Source organism: Vigna umbellata, chromosome 5 (genome assembly GCF_029865625.1).
Source record: "Vigna umbellata cultivar VRB3 chromosome 5, Vumbellata_1.0, whole genome shotgun sequence".
NCBI lineage: Eukaryota > Viridiplantae > Streptophyta > Magnoliopsida > Fabales > Fabaceae > Vigna > Vigna umbellata.
The window spans coordinates 32,368,584-32,383,926 of NC_142169.1; the positions used below are offsets into that span (position 1 = coordinate 32,368,584).

The following is a 15,343-nucleotide window of genomic DNA, read 5'->3' on the forward strand; positions in this document are numbered from 1 at the left end:
GAATTTAAATTGTTATTAGCCCCCTGCCCTTGCTAAAAAATAAAGTAAAAAACGAAACAATCATACGTGAGAATGAATCACTCGAAACATTATCTTAAATTGAAGAATAGCAAGGACTTCTTACACCTTATCAAATTTCTTGGTGCACCCGATCAAAAGTTTCCGGAAAATTGTTTCCGTAATAAAAATGGGGTGATTGATTATCTACAGAAAAAAAGATCGGATTTATTTTAATGTGTTCTGGAAACTGAATTCCGTAATGATAGCGTGTAGGGAGTTTGAAGAATTTTAAAAAGCCCACAAAAGCTGAGAGTGGGCGCACTGTATTGGGCTGGGTAAGGCCCAAAGTTGCTTATGTTGCAGTTGCCCAACCCAATCACTTACTAATTTCCAAACTGTTTGGACAAAAAAAAATTGAAACATTCAATGCTTTAACTACACTTAGCCATGTACTGCGTAGAAGTCATACATATGAAGGGGTGGATGAGTCTCACATTACTTGATCTGATTAACTCTAACTAAATTTGATTGGTTCAAATGATTAAGTTCATATTTTAAAATTCAACCAGAACTAGTATTATTTTACACAATTTTTTATGTTCTGTTGTAACTTTATAATAATATTAATGTTGTATGATTTTATAGTTTTGACTTCATTAATTTTTTTTCATTTCATTATGATTTGCTATTCTGTATTATTTCATTAATAGACTGGATTGTACTTAAAATTAATCAATTTGTAGCTAACCATTTCAAGAATATGATTTTCATTGAGAAGGATTCAACCCACCGTATCAAACTTACCTGGATGACTTTGCATATGATTTTTGTTATGATATGCAATATAAAGTTGGTGATGCTTAAGATTTTATAGAGAACATTCTGTTTAAAACGTGGGTTTAAAGTCGCTAATTTTTAATTAGAATCCGACATTAACATAGTCCTTAACAGTGGCTCCTATTCATAGTGCAATACGTTAAACTTGAGCCTTAGATTGTTACCATTGCCTAAAAACTGACATAAATTAACCTTTCTCCCGGATCAAATCTTCCGACAAGGTTATTTAATAATCAACACCGTCCTTATTAGTTCAATCATTATCCAAATCATTTTATTCATCTTTGTCATAATCAACAAATTGTCTATTGGTTACTTTTCTATTAAATGTAGATCGTCTTGAAGACAATAATTAAAAATGAAAACTTTTGTTTATGAAACATGATACAGATATATTTTCACCCTTACTTGTAATTAAAAATTATTTTATTATTTTTTTTATCAGAACCGTGTGTTTCGAAGCAACTTTGTGAGGTTTGTTTAGCAACAATATAAATTAGTTTATTATGGAAGATCAAACATGAGATTGGTTTGCCATTATCTGATTATCCTACCCGAGATTTTTGTTGTGTTCTTGGACAGTGATGATTGTAGGGTCATAGAAAATAAAGCCAATAATTTGTTTCACATGGTTCAAGATTCTAAACATGGAATCTTAAATGTCCATAAATTAAACAACGAACAAGCCAGAGATTATTTAAAGACCAAGACCAGTTATTGAATTTGTGCGTGCACATGGACAATATAAGGACCATTTTTCAAATAATTTAATTTAAGAATGTGAAGGGGGTGGCTTTAATATTTGTAACTATGACTCTAGAATTTGTCCTTATCTATCAATAATAAAACTTCAATTTTTTTAAATATTCGTCTTTCTGCATACCTCTCTGATTGGATGATGTAAGAAGCTTAAATTGAAATATACAATAATTTAAGTGGATCACATAAATTGCAATTTTAAATAGTTGAATCAAATTGCATACATTAACGAGTGATTTTAGGTAAAAAAAGAAATTGAGTTTAATTTGATCTTACAAAAAAATTATATTAGTTTGTAAGTTATTACTAAAATTCTATCCTATTTGAAAACGTGTTTTTTCAACAATAAGTTATGTTCTTGTTAAATTTAAGTACTGGTATATAATAGTTTAATATTTAAAAGCTAAATTACTGTAATAGTTTATTATAATTTAAAATAATTTAATTCAATTCAATATGAGAAAAGTAGGTTATGCAATGCAACACAGAAAGTAGGAAGGAAATAAGGTGTTGAATGCAATTTTATGAAACTTTCTATTGTACCACAAAAACACAGAGTGTAGTGTGGTCATTTGAGATAAATCTCTATTTTATGATGCAAGATTATCTTCATACAAAGTTTAAACTCTGGTTGTTAATTAATAATAATTTATGTATTGGTTATTGATTAATAAACGCGTTTCTTCATTTAGTAAATGACATTAAATAAGGGCTTAAATCAGTTGTCATAATTATACATATAACTAAAAACAATTATAAGTTTAATAGATTCTTTATTAGTTAACCATTAATGATTCAAGTATTTAGTCATAATCAATATCTATTAAAGTGGCATCGTGTGACATTGGGTATTTAGAATCAAAATATACTAAATAACTTGTTCATTAATTGAGATGATATCCGATTAAAGGAAATAGTCTTACCATTTTATGAAAAGTATGTTAGTGATAATGATCAATATCTGCTACTTTTGAGTTTGTTTAATAACCATATACGTTCTTACCAAGGGTTTATACGTGTAATTTAATAAATTAAATTTATTTTATTTTTTTATTAGGTGAAATTAAAGATTGTTAAGTCCGGATTGGATTCGAATTAAATTTTATTTTATTTAATATTTTAGTTTTTATATTTAATAATTTAATTATCAACTTATGATTTACTTCCGGATTAATTTAGATGAATTAATATGATTCATGATAGATGATTTTTTTTATAAAACTTCTATTTTAACTTCGAATAAATAAAATCAATATATTAAACATTTTAAAAATTACATAAATAATTTCAATGATTGTTTTTATGATATATATAATTTATTGACAAATTTTAATAAAAGAATATCATATTAAAAAAATATTTAAAATTTAAAATATATCCATACATTTATAAATATTAAAATTTTACTTTCAAATTAAATTAAATATCAAAAATTTATAATTTATTATTTGATAATTGTTTATTTTATTAATGATATTTATTTAACATTATAATTAACTCTAAATCTAAAATGTAAACGTTTTCATCACTTTTTTTAGTTTAAACGGTGCATAATTAAATGAATAAGTGAATTAATCTGTTTAATTAATTAATTTATAATAAATTAAAGTAAATTCAAATTTTTTATCCCGTTAATAAACGAATTAAATGGAATTACTTCCTAATCAATCCATAATGAACGGGTTGGAAGACGCTGGGTGCATATAACTCGTGCGCTAAATTTGTTTGGAAATTCTGCGGTGAGGATTGAGAGTTATTTATTCTCGTAAGATGTTATTAATAATATTAATTTTTGTGTGTGGCTGTCATTTCTAATGTCACTCAGACTAAACAACAAGGAAACCTATTTCAGTGTCATGAGCTGTGGGACCCATTCATGCAGAATTCTATCGTCACAACTTCAGATTGGTACTTTTTCTATCATGCAATAAATATCTTTTCATATTCAACTCATTTTAAGTTTCAAATCTTTAATATATAACTCTATTCAATATTTTTAAGAAAAAAATACTATTCCAACGAATACTTATCTCCAGTACAAATTAAGCAAAGTGTATCAAAGTAAACGACAGTTCTCTTAATAGATGGAATTTCATTTTATTTAATAATATTATTTCTCGAACACTCTCCAAATTATGAATACATTTTTCAATAACTCTTTTTTATTCACTCCTCTGATATAAAGTTTAAACGAAAAGTATTTTAGAAAAAAAATACTTTTGAATTAAGATAAATAGTGTGTCTTCTAAACTAATCAAAAGAGTTTACTTTTGATTTTGATTTCAGTGTAATTAAAATAGAAACATAGTTTAACAATTGAAAGCTAAAATTTGTAAACAGTATTCTTACAGTAAACTTAAAGAAAGTATTTATCTATCTGAGACATAAAAAAATGTTATACAATGCAAGCAAACAAGATCCAACGAGAGTTGTGTCTCTTTTTTTTATTATTTTCAATTTATAAATTAAAAAAAAAATCAACTTGGACGGAAGGGGTTGAATTTTCTCCATTAATTTCAAGCTATTAATTTAAAAAAAAATTGAGGTAAAACATTGAAAGAAAGAATGTAATTTAATTTTTAAATTAAGAGCTATATAATATTTATAAAATGTGTATCATGATATTAAAGTTCTATTAATATAGTATTGTACTGTTTCATTTTAAAAATAATTAAATTAAAATAATATTTATTATAATAAAATTTTCCTTTCTTTTATTTTATGCAAAAGCACAGGGCAGTGCTGCAACGGATTGACCTATATATCAACCAAACTGTGTTGAGATATAAACTATCTTGCTTAATTAATTTGGTTCACAATAAATAATGGTGAAACATTTCATGAATGTTTTATCATTGTTCTTATCTCATGCAAAATTTTAACACAATCCCTAATTTCAACTCCATGTCAATCAAAACCTGCAATATAAGACCTAAGTTAGGTTATAATACATTAATATAAACATATAGTTAAATGTAAAATTTAAAAAGTACATGTATATGATTAAAACGATGGTGAAAACTGAGGAAGTTACATGGAACATGCAAATTTAAGTAAAATGTGTAGCATTATTTCATTATGTTGTTTTACTTTTTAGTTGCCCCGCTTCTTTATAATAAAATTTTTGTTTTAAGGAGATGGATTTTGGAGAATGAATTTAATAATAGATTTAAAAATGATGATAAAAAATTATTAAAATTTGAGAAAAAATAGTGTAATTTGAGATGAAAATTTGTAAAAATTTGAATACGGTTATAGGTATGATATATTTAAAGAAAATGTTATCAAATAAAAATAAATAATTACAAACATAATAATATTATTATTAAAAAATTGAAAATAAAATTTATAAAAAATAGTGAAAATAAATAATTAAAAACATAATAATATGATCTTTGATAATGGGAAACAAGACAGTAACACAACATTAGAAAGAAAGAAGGCGTTAAAGAAGTTGGGATGGCCCTTTATTAAAGTGAATTAGTCGGTGTGGTGCCATAAATTTGGGTTATTTTGATTTTTGTACGTTGCAGAGACTACAGTGTTGAGTTGGGAATTAAAACCGTCTAACAGTTTTGGATTGCGTAGATTAGAAAGACGTAGGTGAAGGGAAGAGTAGAGTAGTAGTCTATAATTTTCTTATCTTCACTCGTTAAGGTGAAAGGGAATGGAGCTAAGGTTTGTCCAATAAGTGTAAACACTCTTTTATCTGTATGAGACAGTGATAGACACCCATTAAAGAAAAAACGGTACCACGACACAAAAGAAAATAACTTCACTGGATTCTCAATTGGAAAAGGATCAAGTGAAAAGCTGACTGTGTAGTAGCAAATCACGGACACACAAAAGATCATCATACTAGATTTCAAACTATATTGTGTCATACGCACGCTCCATCACCTTAATGGTAACTATTACACAATATAGCAACAAAACAAAAAAACTTACTTCAGAAAAATAATGCTCACTTTTATCATAAATTGTATGTAGATCCATATGAATACTGTATAAGGAATCGAGATCTGTATGGAACAAGCCTTATTCTGTGTTTAATGAACAAAGTGATGGAAGAAGAAGAAGAAGCTTGAATCAATCACAAATATTAGTTATACTGTAACATAATGCTGATTGCTGAGGTGTTTCTTTTTTGGTATAAATCGGACACATTTACAATATCAAAAGAAAAATTTACAGCACACACCTGCGGTCAGAACTCACGACAAATTTCTGACCTACTTCACATTGGAAATGTCGGCATCTTGCTCCACTCTTTGGTTGAGGTTTCCACGTGTTAAGTACAGTCATTGCCTGCAGGCTACAGGGATTGTCCAAAGGCTACTGAAAATCTCTGGAGATCTTTGCTATATATATCCGAGGGTTGAAAGTGCTGGCTGTGGTGCCAACTGGTACTTGATTCGTCTGCTATGAAGGCTGTTTCTGGCTTCACCTCGTCACTGTAGAGAGAGTGAGTGGTTTGATGCTGCTGCACTGTGCTTCCCAGGTAAAAAGGGGTGTTGTTCAGATACTCGGACCATTTGATGTCTTCTGCTTCTGATTGCAAGGGTACCACATGAGAAGAATTAGCATCTTTATTATCTGTCTTGGTAGCAGATTCTGCCTGCAGCCCCCATGTTATTGTGCCATGATCAAGGAAGTTAGTGCTGCTTTGTAATTGGATGCTGCAGCTACTGCTCCCATTGCTTTTGCTTGCATTGTTGTTGTTGTTGTTATTGCTGAAGGCACTTCCTTCCCAGTTCTGAACCCCGTCAGAAAATATGGAAGATGGGTTGTTGTTATTAGACTGGAGGCTGACAGTGGGCTTTACATGTGTTGAGAACACAGAATGGAGCATGGTGGAATTCAGCTCTGACATCATCTGGGAAGATGTGGAACCAGGAATGAAACAAAGTGGCGTGTTGTTGGGATTTGCAGTAGTGAGTCCCATGTTTGGTCCATAGTTCAGGTGCTGGAAAGGGAAATATCCCATTCCCATCATATCAGAACTAGCCATGGAGCTGTTGTTGTCATGACAAGTGCCAAACCTGTCTAGGGTGCTGCTGCTGTTGTTGCCACCACTGCTGATCTTTGAGGTAGCAGAAACTTCAAGGGGATATCTATCCATTGGCATGGAAGTAGTACAAGTTATGGGCTTTTGTTTTGGTGGCTCAACAACACTCACCTCATTGGAGGCTTTCTGATTGCTTCTGTCAGCCGTGAGAGGCTTGTCCTTGTCATTCTCAACCTCAGAGAGGGGTTGGTGTGTGTTTGGGTCAATGCCTCTTTGCCTAAGCTTCTTCTTCAGACAGGAATTCCATAGATTCTTTATCTCATTATCAGTTCTTCCCGGTAACTGGGCAGCGATCTGCGACCACCTGGTACACCCATCAAAAGTTCAAAACGCATACAATCCCATAAACAAAAAACATGTATTACCGACAACCTGCAGAAATCGGTCCACCGAGAATTCTTGTAGTGGCAACAATCTACATGAGGAGAAGCCAAAAATAGCAACAAGTTGGAACACAATAACAGTACCTGTTGCCAAGGACTGCATGAAGTTCAATTATGGAGTTCTCTTCCTGCTGTGAGAACGCCCCTCTCTTCAAATCTGGCCTAAGGTAATTAATCCACCTTAATCTGCAGCTCTTGCCACACCTCTGAAGGCCTGGCATAGAAAGGAAGAAGAAAGTTTGAGAGAGAGAAGGAAGGGTAATAATTAATTAATTAATTAAAAGAGTTTTGTGTTGTGCACATGCTGCAATACTGATAAAGTGATGAAAGATTAAGTGTTGCACAGTAGTGGTACCAGCCAGTTTTGGAACGGAGCTCCAACATCCATGGCCATGTTTGGTGATGTAATTCAAAAGCTTCTCGTCTTCCTCAGGAGACCAGAGGCCTTTACGAAGCTTCTGTTTGTAGCAGCAAGAGTGTCTCCCCATGTGCACTATGGCTGCCTTAAGCGATTTGAAATGTTTGTTAAAAGCGGCAAAAGTCTTGTGTCAGAACCTACGTGGATCGTCAAGAAGGACACAGGAGCTTTGATGTGAATTAATGGGAAGCGTTGGAGCTTAAGAATTTTGCAACTTGCATAGAGATTCGAATATATAGAAGGAGCCTTATAATAAGAAGGGTGATTGGACACTGTCGTTTTGAAATTTATATATCTGACCTTCCAGAACTAGCTTCATCTTTTTTCTTCACGAGACATTCCACATAATTGTTTCGGTCCCACACTCTCATCCAACGCTCCTCCTGCAACTCCTCTCTTATATCCAACGGATCACATCCCACCAGGGAGGATCATATGCTTTGACTTATTTATGAGAATGTCCCACCACCACCATGGCCATTCAGGTTTTTGTTACCAGAAAATAGTCTTTGCACTTTTACAGCCAAGAGTTTTACACTCCCAATCAACTACTACTTACAACAACAACAACAAGAAGAAGTAGTTATCCAAGGTGAGTTTGTGGTTTGAAATTGATTAATACTATATAATTCATTTTTATATTGTAAAAGATAGAGAAAGATGAGACAGAATAGGTTAAAGTGTGTGTTGTTTAGTTGATTAATAAAAAAGAGTGATGTAAAGAAAATAGGATGTGAATAAGAAATGAAGGGAAAAAAACAGTTGAGAAATGTGTAAATATGGGAAAAGTGATAATGGTTGTAAGGGAGTGAAGGTAGTCCTAAAGATAGGTATGTGAGAAATTGTGGTGGGTATAATTGCTACAATGGTAGCTAGGACGGTTTTCACTTTTAACCGACCTTGGTGGTTATGTTATGTAATATGTACCATGCTGGTTTAGAGCATATAGTTGTTATCTCGTGAGTTTGAAAGTTGTGGAGTGTGACGAAATTTCTCCATTCCCACATGACTTGGATGAGAGAGAAGAAAGGAAGAAGCTTGAATGGAATTTGGAGGAGTGGCATGGCCTAGGCAAAGGCAAGTCCAAGATTAGTAATATGAAGTACAAATAAACCAGTAGAATTAAGAAGGGCAAAATTCTCGTGGAAAAGTAAAGGCTGAGAGAGGTAAGGTAAGCAAACAAAGCATACTGCATTAAATTGACGATAACAGAACCTTCTCTAGGTTCTCTTGCTCCTATTGCTGATAATACTTCAAGTTTTGAAAACTCTATAGCCCTTTCCTTTTCTTGTCCAACTTTTCCACCAGATACTCTTTGGTACAAAACTGACCTTCTCTTCTTTTTAGCTTTTAGGGATCATTTTTCAAAAATCATTATCCTTTGGAAAAGTTCCATCATTTGGGTACAAATACAATTTTACTTTTGACAAACCAGCTAGTTAAGGTCACATTTCTTCTCATAGAAATTGTTGGACTTCAACCAACTATCCAAATGATTCATCATTTTTGCATTTTGAAAATTAAGTCTCTTTTTCATTAAATGTCCATTTCTTCAATTTCAACGTTGGATCTTTATCAAAATTCTGCGTCTGTGTGGAAACATACTAAAACCGTCCTTGTTTTATGTAGAGTACCATAACCATAGTTAATAATAGAGACAAACAACTCTATACAAGTGCGACAATCGCAATAATATAACTGTCCCTTTAATTCGCTTATCCAAGCCTGCATTTTTTATAAACACACTAAACCTGATTAATTTATGTTTACCAACATATTTTAAGAACCGCTTGTATTTTCTATCGGACGAAACTTCACCTTCATTACGTGTAAACTCATCAAATTTGCTGTGTTACTATGTCTGCATCTGTGTCTCGTATCTAGTTAGTATTTATACCGCTCACCATGTACTCATCATTACAGCCTGCAACTGCTCAAACAATATTCCATCTCTAGGATGCATACTTCACTAAAAAATATTCCCTTAACCTAATAAAATTAAGGAAACATACATCTAGAATTGTTCAACTTCTAAAATATTACAGAATGGAAGACAAAAAAAAAGTGACCAAAAAGTTAGAAAGTTTAAGTAATGCACAATTGATTTGTATTGAGTAAAGTCTCATAATTTCAGCTTTGTGTACAGAAAAAAAAAATCATTCAGAAAAGTTACCTGCGGTTCAGTTAAAAAACAATTGTGTTTGCAAAAAGATGTTCAACAAGTGTGGCTAACGATAGCTTTCCCCCTCTATAGGGACAAATCAAAAAAGTGGAGCAGAGAGATCACAGGTCCAAAAAGCCCATCAGCGTTCTGACTTTTGCTAGAAAAAGTCAATTTTAAATTGCATTGTAATTCGTGTCTTGGATGGAGATTGGAGGATTCCTCACTATGTCATTGAGTTCTTGCTGAAAGGTAATTATCTAAACTAAGCCTTTCACTCTACAGAGTTTGTCTGCTAGAGAATTCAAAAGTTAGCAGGAAATAATGATAATACCACAACCTGTTAGTTAAATCAGGGACTAGTTACTGTGTGCTAACCATGGTACATGTAATGAATAAAGTCGAACATAATTTATGCAGTTAATTATTAAAGAAAGAAAGTCTATTTTAACAATTTCGACTAAGAGAATTAGCCTTCAATTATCAGATATAGTTGTTGAGGGAAAAAAAAGGACATGGCCATCGAGTAGTAAATTAATCAAGTCAGAGACATTCGCTTCAATCATTTCGAAACAGGAAAACTTAACAGCAATAAGGGTCGCAGCATGTGTCTAAAGTAATGTATATTGAAGATAGATTGAAAGGGTGACCTACTTCTTTTATGTTGGAAGAAAAAAAAAATAATTACATTAGATATCTTGGAATAGAAGTATTACATGACATTGTACGCATAATAAATTAAACTTTTCCTTTGTCCTTCTGAGATGGCACAAATTGCACAATATTCTCTGCAAGTTATTCATGGCGCACAAGAATCCAAAATTGTGTCTTGTCTTGAAGTGGTTCATTTTTTCACAAACACGTTCTAAACCCGTAAGGGTATCTTCCTTCACCTCTCAATGATACAATACAAGTTTATATATTAGCAATATTAGTTTTGATATCTTTCTGCGATTGCGTGTCTATTTGTTCTGACATGTTGTGAGCTTCCGCGGCCTAAGCATGTCCTAATTCAGCCATCCAATTGGACATTTTGAATTATCAATAAGTCCTCCATGGAAAGATGCTTGTAATCTCCATAGTCCACGACCATACCTCATCATGTACCTCTAGGCTTATCTTATATTTTTCCCATATGAGCTGTTTCAAAAAGTCAAACTCACAACATTGTAAAATGTTTATACACTCCATTACACTTGCTGTCTAAACACGTCTATAATATATGTCGGCCTCGTTGTCCTTCGGATATTCTCAGCAAAATAATCAACTGGCCCATTTGATTAGTGACAAAAATGAAGTTGGTCAGCCTTATAATTGAACCGATGTTTTCTAGTCCTATTCTTCTTCCACCCCTTTTATTTATTTCATTTCTTGCGTGAAATCAAAATTGATGTCTATGTTTATGGGACAAATGAAGCAGTCTTGTTTTAACATTAAATAATGATAACTTGTTTTGTTATGTTATGATATAAACGTTTAGCCAGTCAATAGGGGCAAATATTCGGTTCCAGGATAGAAGCTAGGTTGGCACCTTAATTCTTGTTAGAAACAGGCTTGTATGGAAGAACTGTTGGTGGAATCTGAATATGTTTTACTTTTTCATTTTGTTTTTTGAAAACTAACTGGCCATTACTAGTCAGACAACACAAAGGTAAGAGCCAATAGGTATGTCAAATTCTCTTGAGCCATGCATTTTGATAATCAGAGGCAGACAGTAGTTGAGACAAATCTAATCCAAAATCACTTGGACACTTTGCTGTGTATTTGTCTCACAAGTTGCTTTGCTGGGATTGCTTTGTGATGGTTGAATATACATATTGGGAATTTTCAGTAATTGCAGCTACTGGTCCCCTAGTTATTCTGCAGCAAAGAGCTCTGCATAAGAAAGGAATTGTATGGCATTATCGTCAATTCGGGAATATGTGATGTTAATCTTGGTAGGCCATACCTAAAGTTAAGCTTATTATTTAGGTCCAATGCATAGTGCCATAAATGAGAGATAAAGGACTATAAGCCATAAGTATGACACTCTTTCCTTAAAGAAAAGAAAAATTGTATTCAAGTCTCTTCTAATTTGTCCACAAATCATTGATTACCAATATTGAAACAAGTTGTACAACAAAAATCTTGTCCTTACTACGAGCCCTCCAATACATTAACAAGGCCCAAGCAATTACTCACATAAGGTAAAATACTTAAGAGTACTTCACAGATGCAAAATTTGAAGGCATAATTAACAATTTTTAAGAAATAAAAACACGAGAAGCTCAATGTATGTTGAAATTGATGGCCAGAATTTTCAAACACTAACCAAAATACAAGCCGTGCAGACAATTGGTAGCAACCATGACACTTCAATTTGTAATCTGCTGGTTCAGTGGCTCAATATGACTGTAGCAGGTTCAGTGAAAAATGTCTCTGTGGCCTTCGGATTCTTTATTGACTACATATATAAAGCAGAAGTATAATTTGGTTTTGGAAATTATTATTCTATAAAAAATTTCTAGAAGTTCTGCAAAGGCTGGCTTATCATGTGGGAGGCTGTAATGACAATTAGTACTACAAACGATTTTAATCATTTAAAACCCATGTCATCAAAGAAAAGAAAAATGTGTGATTTGAAATGCTTAAACGCCCGAGTTATGATATTGATGGGAAGTTTGAGAAGAAAATTTCATAAAGAGATCTTTTAGATGATCATAATGGGCATTTGAAATAGAAGGAGACATAATCCACTTGCCCTTGAAAAATCGAAGATGCCTCAGCATTATACTAAAAACCAGCATTTCCACATCTAATCCCACAGCAGACAACTAATTGACAAGAAAGAGCAGTTGTTAGAATTCATAATTTCATGATACTTAACCATCGTTGCTAGGCATAATTGAACTAGCTTGTTAATGGGAGATATTTGATTAAAATAATCAACATGAAACTGTAGAAATAGTTGTAACCACTCTCGAGTTAAGCTTACTTTGCAGAATTTGGTCTCTGTCAAAGTTCCCACCAAAACTATTATTATTTAGCATAGGCCTAAAGTGAAGTGTCTTTTCTTAAGTTAGAGCCCAGTAATAAACAAGGAGATTATTCCAGAAGGAAGAAGTGTGTTACTATGATTAGAAATTAAGCAGCTGAAGAATTTGAGGTTGTTCCTCAGGAAGATATTTTGCTTAGTTAAGTAATTAGGAAATTACCATGAGTAGGAGGAGAATTAGTAGTACAAAGTATGATGAAACAGAATTCGTGGCCAGCGAGTTTCCACCTTGATTTGTTGGATAACTGAAACTAGTAATGTTCACAAAAGTTTGAATCTAAGAAGACGATATTAACCCGGTAAATTGGCCCATTAAGCGTGATTGGAAACACAGGCACATGCAAAACTTCATGTGTTTTAGTTAACAGCAACTTAGTTATCTTTAGTCTTGTCAAAGCAAGAAGCGATGATGATAATGATGATGATGACAGAAACATGAGTGTCTCATTCTTGACGTTGCTTTCCATTTATGGAAGATTAAGATCCAACTAATAATGATTATTGAGTTAAGATCTAGAAGGCGTTGCCCACTAATGAGAGGGATTAGTTTATTAAGTGTGATGTATGAAATAAAGAATAAGATAAGAGAAGGGCGTGAGATGAGAAAAGCCCTAACCCCATCAATTATGAAAAGGGTTTGTCTGGTTGAAATGTTCCTTTGTACCCCATTGTTGCATAATTACATTTTTCACTTTTGCTTTGTAGTGGGAAATGATAGTCAACTTTATTGCTACATTTACATGATTGCTTGTGATTTTGGGAGAGAGCTTATGCCTCCATTTGAACTATTTGAGATTCTAATAGGCATTAGGTGTGGGACTTGAGTCTTCTCAATCAGAAATTGTGTGTGGAACTTGGGGAATACTCCACACAATTTTATTACAAGGGTCTAATCAAACTCAAAGAGAAAACTAGTGCCAGACATTAGACACACCAATATCTAATTCGATCATCCTTTCCACCTCCTACATTCTTACTTTTCCCTCTCTACGTAACAATCTACCATGCTATACATCATCATCTTCCATTTCATTTTTATATACTCCTTGTCTTCTACTTCACATACAATGTATTTTCATTTAAAATAATAACAATAATAATATCTTCCACAATAGAATATAATTTCTTAACTTTTTGTCTTTATTTTTAATTTAATTGCGTGTTTTCTCGTTCTCCTATATGCTTCTTAATATTTTTACTCAAAAAAAGTATTTAAATTTTAAATAATTGTAATCAATGTTTTATATTTCTTTTTCTTATTATTTCGTGGATGATATACTCATACACGTTTTATTCATCAATCATTCCCAACACAATTCATTAGTTCTTTCTTTCATTCTAAGATAAGAGATAATATAGTCTTTTTCTTTTCATAGTTTTGTAATGGGCTTTATTAAAATAAACTTATTTGGTCAATTAGCTAAAAATAAGAAATGTCTCATTCATATCATATCAAACAATGCATATCTATCTAAATTGCAAATCAAACTAAATATAAGAGTATCAACAAAACATGCGCAAGTCATCAAGAAAAATATAAATGACACACGGTGATCCATCCATCACAATTAGGCTCAAAACTCACAAGACTAAAAACTCTTTCACAAAAAATTCAACCAAGTAATTCTCAAATTAACTCAATTAATAATTTATAATTATATATCAATTAGAGTAGTTTCTAATAGTTCAAGAATCTATTCAACATAAAACATGACTACTATTTCAATATTATGATAATTCCAATTACTAATCAAATCCTAAAATTCAATATCATTATGTTTTATTGAAAATAATAAAATATTTTTGAGTGAATTTTTTATGAGATATACTGTATAAAAGTTTCACCAAATAGAAAGTTAATACTTTCACAATTTTCTTAAAAAGAAATCACAATTTTTTTATGAAAATAAAACAAAAATTGAAAAATAAAAAACAAAAATATAAGAAAAAAATTCTAACTAATATTCGTCTCTCTAACACTTATTTCAAAAATTATCTTTTATAGACTTATTTTGAGCAATAGAAAACTTTTGAAACTTTTGACTCAATTTGACCATATGTAAAAATTTATTTTTTAATTTTTATTTTATTTTTGTTTATCATTGATATTTTCTATTTCTCTATTTTTTTCTATTGTTTATTTTATTTCATTTTTTAGTTATTTTAATTTAATAAATTTATTCTTTTTCGTAATTTTTATTTGAAAAATTTTATTGAAAATTTGTAAAACTAGTTGAACAACATTTTGGTTAAGAAAACACAGGTAATTAATTATTTAAAATTTATAGAACTACAATCACATAATATTACATCTTTTTATAGAAATTCGAAACTTTATTTATATAGTTATACTATTAATTAGTAATCCAAATGCTTGTAATTCAATAAATTAGTTATCAACTCAAAAAATGATAAATACGGGTTTTTCATGCTAATTTACCTACTAGTTACATGATAATCTAGTGTTCTCAACTACACTCTTAAACTAAGGGATATAATTGGTCTACCGTGTACCACAAATTTTCACCATTGGATTAATCTGGACTATGTAAGTATACTGTAAGTACGTTACAGGAAATCCTACACTCCCTCCTAAAAAGCCATAGTTTTTTATTTCTACAAGTTGAACAAGTCCTCTTTGTCTTCTCCTCGACAAAGGTTTTCCTTTTTTATTATCAGCTTT

At 31.6% G+C, this 15,343-nt stretch overlaps 1 protein-coding gene across 1 annotated transcript; it reads right to left on the minus strand.

Moving 5' to 3' along the window:
* Positions 1-5,360: 5,360 nt before the first annotated feature.
* Positions 5,361-7,695, minus strand: LOC124822962 (transcription factor MYB61-like). Its single transcript, XM_047295071.2, has 3 exons — positions 7,403-7,695; positions 7,132-7,261; positions 5,361-6,968 (listed from the first exon to the last, which is right to left on the minus strand). The coding sequence occupies exons 1-3, from the start codon at positions 7,533-7,535 to the stop codon at positions 5,912-5,914; spliced, it is 1,320 nt and encodes a 439-aa protein (XP_047151027.1). The 5' UTR covers positions 7,536-7,695; the 3' UTR covers positions 5,361-5,911.
* Positions 7,696-15,343: the final 7,648 nt, after the last annotated feature.

Bases quoted from the DNA above. Each gene is read 5' to 3' on its own strand.
- LOC124822962 (XM_047295071.2), bottom strand. From the start codon at position 7,535: ATGGGGAGACACTCTTGCTGCTACAAACAGAAGCTTCGTAAAGGCCTC. The intron at 7,262-7,402 runs GTACCACTACTG...TTTCTATGCCAG, and splicing joins CTCCGTTCCAAAACTGGCTG to GCCTTCAGAGGTGTGGCAAG. The intron at 6,969-7,131 runs GTACTGTTATTG...TGGGTGTACCAG, and splicing joins CATGCAGTCCTTGGCAACAG to GTGGTCGCAGATCGCTGCCC.